Consider the following 6,888-nt stretch of genomic DNA (forward strand, 5'->3'; position numbering starts at 1 on the left):
CTCCCCTCTACTATAATTTCGCCTCTATACTTGGGCCCTATTTATTGGTCGCACACCCACCAATATGTACCAAGTTGCGGCACTGATGTCAAGTATTTGCATGACCAGATTACGGAGCCGAAATCAAGATTGGATCTAACTAAAGATGTATACAAGGTTTTTAAGCATAACGGATTTTTAAAATCTTTAGTATTTCTATTAATAAAGCCTAACATCTTATACGATTTATTAATTATCATATTATGGTTCATTTTAAAAGACACCGCGGTACCTGTGTATGATTCTCGCAAACGTGCTTTTTATCACCACGTCGATTGGATTTTCGTTTACCGAAATAAGTCGACGCGTGCACGCAATCATTCCGCGTCATCTATCCGTTCATCATTGGACCGACGTACGCGCAATATAATAATAATAATAACATCATAACTTTAGGTACACATAAGTGTCGACAGTTGCGTAGCCAGGAATTTTGTATGGGGGAAGGGCGGAGGTTTATAGCCCCCTTTGCCATCCCCCTGGCTACGCCACTGTATGTAGACGACGATGTCCATATACGAAGATGAGCTCAGTTTTTAAGACGTTAATAATAATAATAACAATGTACGTGCTCAATCTAAAGCACCCGTTAAACCGTGCAGTTGAAGTGAAAATATATCGTCAGCTTTACTTGCACGACAAAAAAAAATATTACATTGTCTGCATCACTAATAATTATAATAATAACAATGATTTATTTACACAGGCGCCGCCCAGAATAAAGTCGTTCATATCGGCCTGTTACTCGATGACTCAGCCGGTTGGAAATCTAGTGGTCGTCGTTGTTTCGGCTTTGTCCTTTCATAAACAAGTGAGATTACCTATTTTATTCAGACCTGTCGACGCTGACGATTTTTTCGTCTGAAATATGAATCAACTTACTGCAGTGGTTTTGTGAAGTACCTACTCGAGCAAAAGTATTTGAGTGGAAATATTTAAATACTTTTGAAAAGAGTACAATATGGACAAAGAATTCTAAATACTTTCTAGGAATATATTTTGTATTTAAAATCATATACTAATTTTCACAAGCTTATTATTTTTAGTTTATATAATATCTTTTTTAATTTTAATCTCGTAAAAACAATTGAGAGTGTACGATAACATATATTTTACTGTAACCAATACTCAACGAAAAATGTAAAATATTATATTTCCATAAAAAAAAAACAGGCGAGGTTTACAGATACCTACACCAAATTATACGGCGTAAAATATCTATATACAATACTGACGTAAAACATGAAAATCAGTTCAGTTAATTTAAAGGCGAACAAAAACTGTTATAATAAATTTGACAGTATCTATATAAATACTTTTTGAAAATATTTGTATATGTATTCAAATACTTTTTACTGAGTATGCAAATTCGTTTTTTAAAAAAATTTAGAAATACCTATCTGTATCTGTAGGTACTTGAATACTTTAAAAAAGTATTTTTTTACCTTTCTGTATACAAATATATTTATATCGTATTTCAGGTACATGAATATCTATTTTTCTCTGGACTCATGCTTGCAAACACATTGTTATTGGCTTATTTGAGTTATAATTACAAGTACAAAGCTTTCAGACAACGGTTAAATGACAATGACGACGACCACGGCGGCGACGATGACCTCATCACAAATCAAAGCGGACTTCAACTCGAAAGGAAGTGATCATTGAATGCTTCCTTTAATACATTCTGTCTGATTTCATATACGGATTGATTTAATTTAATTACAAATTTAATCTTTGTATCTATTTTTATTATAATCTTTTGTTAGTATATTATTTATTTTTGAATATAATTCGACGAGATAGTAAATAATATATTATTATACTGACAGAGAACAGATTATACCAACACGTCATTAATTAGCAAACCTCTTGAGTTATGCTAATGATATTTTAAAAGCATTAATTCCATAGTGCTGTTTTTTAATCTGGACGGTATATATTCGAATGATATTTAAACTTGTATTTTTTATTTAATAGGTATATTATAGTACAGTAATAAACATTCACAGATATCAACGTTGGGAAATTTCATATTTGATAGGTAGGTTATCACTATTATCACCTAGATAGAATCCTCTCAAATTTTGTAGTCATACAAATATTTAACTATACTCTGGTCTATTGTGTCCTGGAAAAACCGATTATTAGTTTATTTCAGTGAGGTTTATCAGTGAGGTCAGAATACCAATACACAATAATTATCAACAGTCTATTGACTGCTGTGACAGCGTAATGTATAGACAATATAGGTACATCGCCGAAGCATTGGTTGTTGTTCCGAAATCATTATATTATACTAACTCACTGATGATTTTTTAACACTGTACGCGTACTTGTGCTCTACAACACTCAATAACAATAATTATATAATCATTTCAAATCAATCACCTAATTATTATGATATTATATTATTAGAACACCTAATAGTTATTATCTTTCATATTTTTCAAGAATAATATCACATTTATTACAATTTACAAATTACTACAATTAATGTTTAAATAAAAAATAATAATATTTTTGTTGTGTTATTTTTTTTCTTATGTATTTCACTTAAACTGTACCATACTATTTGAATACTATTGAATGATTATAGCTATAATTAGAGGGGTGGATAAATTATTAATTAGACAAATAAATATATAAAATAATATATTATTAGATTAATTAGACAAATGTCCGTCTTACAATTTTTGTTTATGAGTAAAAAAGATTAAAAATTGAATAGTGGATTCCTCATAATAGTTGCAACATGTTGTTACAACATTTAAATATTAATAAACATAAAAAATATAAACGTAAGTAGTCCACTTTGTTTCTACAAGCGTATCTACCTATACAACTTCAAAGTTTAACGAAATTCGTCAAAATCAAATATTTTTTTGTGAATATAATATTATGTGTCAATTATTTTTCCGTTGGCCGCATAACTATAAAATTATGTAGGAAATTACAGTATAAATAAACATAATACATCGATAAAGAGTAGTACGTACGTTAACGAACTACGATTATGCTTTTAAAAATTTTAAGATATCGCGGAAAAATGAATCACTTAATTTTGGTGGAAAAGGAAAAAATATACTTTTACCGGAAACCGGCTAGCCCTACTGTACAAGCCGGATTAAACCAATGACCGAGCCACCGTAAAAATCTCGTTGTGTCGCGTATAAATTAAGCCAGTAGCAAAAAAAAAAAAAATGAGACCTTTTATTTTCGGACAAAAGAATGGTCTAGTCTTTCTACATAGGTAGATAGCAAATAGTGGTAATATAATGTAAATTCAAATTGCTGGTATTAGTAACAATGAATGCGTAAGTTGAATATTACTGTATTGAACATTCCATTTATATCTACAAGTAAATCACTTATAAATATATATATATATATATCAATTTAAAAAAAAATTGTATTTTTTTATGCGCATAGAATAAAGTCATAAATATAAGTAAAAAAATAAAATAATTGCCTTTGCCAACAACTAAGTAACTTCACACCTACAATGTGTTTAAGGGAAACAATTATGAATAAATGCACACCTATTAAAAGAGCAATCATAAAAAAAAAATGTATCCTTTCTTTAATCGTAGTGTAAATAAAATAAAAAAGAAGGTGCAAAATTTTTTGTGGAATTGCCCAAAAATTTAAAATCTCTGTAGACCGCCGTGCGTCATTGGTTTATGGCAATTTTCTATACACTTATGTCCATTTTACCTACCTAAATATGGACATACCTTGGTATTATTTTTCCCATTTAAATAGGTAGGTTATATATGTATAATACCTATGAACTATATTGTTTTTCTAAAATAATTTTATTTCGATTATAATCTCTTCAAAATATTATAACAGCCCTCAGTTGCTAAAACAGAATCATCGTGTTTCGCGTGAGTACAAAAGTCACAGGTTGCAAAAATATTACGTAAATTATTGTGTTAATTATATATTATTATCATAATATAGTACCTATACTTATCAAATACATTTATAGATAATTAAGCTGAATGCGTCTAATACAAATCATTTGTATAAATTATATTTCAATGAACACATTTATTCATGGGCCAGTGCCCAATATGTAATTTATTTATTTATTTTTCTCGGACCATTAGTCCAATTCACAATGTGAATAGCAGATGTGATTTAGTCGCATAGTCATATTGATAGTTACAATTATAGAGATAAAAACTAAATATCTAACATATTTTTTTATACACAATTAATATAAGATAAACGAGCACATTCATAAAGTCTATATCAGTTATGTAATTATATCAGTGAATATTAAAAAATAAGTTTAGCCTAAATCAACAATAGTTTTTTATAAGCGTCTGAAGTTAGATATGACATTAATAATTATGAGCATTTAAAGTTAAAAATTTGACAAAATCTGAATAAAATGTAAATTATTTTGTTGTTACAAATGTATAACATTTTCAATACTTATAGTTAAGGATAAAACATTTAAAAAAACGTATAGTAGTCGAGAAATCTCAATGCAGTATGAAAACGAAAGATCCATCTATTATATAATATATGCTCTGTGCTTAGATTTTCTTCCAATAAAATAAAAATAATATTATCTTATACTATAAATTATACAATCAGGTGCGGATCTAGGAAAGGTGTCCCTGGGGGACCCTCAACCTCATATTTCTAAAAAAACTATATATATTTAAAAACAAGTTACATAAAAAAAAAATATTATACCTTCAAAAGTTTTCTGAAAATCGAGATAGCCACCCTGCAACTAAGTAACTGGAGCCACTCCTGTAAACAATATATTAAATTGATTTAATTAATAACATTTTTTTTTTTGTTTATGAATCCAAAGATTGGTTTTTAATAAATTGTTCACTATAAATGCCTTCTCCATTTTTCTCTATCATTCGATATATTCTTGAGCTCTCTGTTGGAAGTGACTCCTGCATCCTGTATTATTTGGCTAATGTACTCGTCCTAGGTCTTTCTCTTGATCTTGTTCCTTCTATCATTCCTTTAATTATTCAACTGTGCAATTCCTCTCCATGTCTTAACGTGTGACCTATCATCTGACATCTTCTTTTCTTTATAATATTTATCAATGTTCATTTTTCATCTATTGTCCTCAATATGTCTTCATTTGATCTTCTATCAGTCTAGTTTATTCTCTGCATCTTTCTCCAACACCACATCTCCAGAGCTTTTCACATATTTTTCTCTTTCTAGTTAATTGTACCGGTCTCACTTCCGGAAAATGCCACACTCCAGACGTATGTTTTTATGAGCCATTTCTTCGTTACTATGTTCATATTTTTTGATGTTAGTATTTTTCTCTTTTTAAGGAATATATTCTTTGCTTGCCCTATCCTGCTTTTGATTTCCTTGGTTGATTTCCCGTCGTCTGTTACAATGCTGCCTAAGTATTTGAAATAGTCTACTTGGATAATTTCTTTGTTTTCTAATGTTTTATTTATACATGGTATATTTTTCTTGTAGCAAACTAGGTTTTTGGTCTTGGCTGCGTTTGTTTTGATACTATATTCTTTGGACGTACCTAATATTCGTTACATTTAACGCTGCTATAGTAATATTATACGAGAAAACTAATCACTATTTCAATCGTTTAACTTTCTAGATTTAAATTTCAGTTATTCAAGTAATAATTATTATAGAATCGATTTCGGATTTAAATCTTAACTGTAACTGTATTATCGGTGAGGTAACGTAATACATTAAGTTGTAAGCACGTAGTGAACTTATAAAATGAAAATTTAAAGTCTTGACGTCTCGTACGTCATTGTTTACAACTTTACGAAAATGTGTAATATCATTGAACTTACTACGAAATACAATAATTATAATATTAATATTACCTACCGATATTAACAATTAATAACACTATCGATCAGTGGTGGATTTAACGGTCGTTTAGTTGATAAATAGTGACGGGGCTCCTCTCCCAATATGTATGCTGGGGCCCATCCAAATTAGAAACCTACATAGTTAATTTTTTTGATTTTTACCAAAAAAATCATAAATACGTTTTATATTGCAAACTGCAATATAATTTACCATTGTTAGACTAATAAAAACAACAATTTCCTAAGTATACTGATACACGTAATTTCATTCTTATAGATTTTCTGATTTTATTTGAACAATATTGAACTGCCGCCACTGCTATCAATGATTTATAATTTACAGGTTTTCGGCGGAATTAGAAACGAGCAGAAAAAATTTGTACACGGGCACGGCCTTATAATTATTTAATATATTAAGCCTAAATAGACTTGAACATAAACTACAATGTATCCAAAATAGGATCGGCACTTACAACAGTGATTCCGCATGCGCTGCGTTTCCGAACGATAAATAATTATTGTTCATAATAATAATATGCTAAAAATATTACCTATTATCAGTGCTCGAATTGGGGGGGGGGGGGGGGTGTGCGCAGGGGGACGGAGCTCCTCTACTATTTTAATTTTTTTTTTGCGTACCCCAACTATTTTTTTTTACTTGGACGGGGGGACGGACCAAAGTAATGTCCAAAATAATTTTTATTAAAATTTGGAGTGGATTTAAATTGTTTTGTCAAAGATAAACCTAATGAATACCTAGGTAGTAATTTTACATTTTTTAATATAAAAATATTTTTCATCCTATTTATGGTTTTGACTAGTAATGTTTAATCTTTTTGACTCGCGATCCACTGTTTTTGTGACAATATTTTCACGACTCGTGTCACCTTTGTAGGCTATAAAAGAAAAAAGACTAAGCTGCTAGTTTTGCGTAATTTCCCGTGCATAAAGTGACCCAAAACATTTCCAAAAAAGTTTCATTAAACATTTGTTGAAGATTGGA

At 29.7% G+C, this 6,888-nt stretch overlaps 1 protein-coding gene across 1 annotated transcript; it reads left to right on the forward strand.

Moving 5' to 3' along the window:
- The first annotated feature begins 6 nt into the window (after positions 1 to 6).
- On the forward strand, positions 7 to 2,405 carry LOC107882297. Its single transcript, XM_016800438.2, has 2 exons — positions 7 to 850; positions 1,521 to 2,405. The coding sequence occupies exons 1-2, from the start codon at positions 563 to 565 to the stop codon at positions 1,698 to 1,700; spliced, it is 468 nt and encodes a 155-aa protein (XP_016655927.1). The 5' UTR covers positions 7 to 562; the 3' UTR covers positions 1,701 to 2,405.
- The last annotated feature ends 4,483 nt before the right edge of the window (positions 2,406 to 6,888 follow it).

The sequence above is a fragment of the Acyrthosiphon pisum genome, chromosome A2 (assembly GCF_005508785.2).
Source record: "Acyrthosiphon pisum isolate AL4f chromosome A2, pea_aphid_22Mar2018_4r6ur, whole genome shotgun sequence".
Lineage (NCBI taxonomy): Eukaryota > Metazoa > Arthropoda > Insecta > Hemiptera > Aphididae > Acyrthosiphon > Acyrthosiphon pisum.

What these genes read in the sequence shown, in the direction of transcription:
- LOC107882297 (XM_016800438.2), top strand. Translation starts at nt 563, where the DNA reads ATGAGCTCAGTTTTTAAGACGTTAATAATAATAATAACAATGTACGTG. An exon ending in CTTTGTCCTTTCATAAACAA is followed by an intron (nt 851 to 1,520) that starts GTGAGATTACCT and finishes ATCGTATTTCAG; the next exon opens with GTACATGAATATCTATTTTT.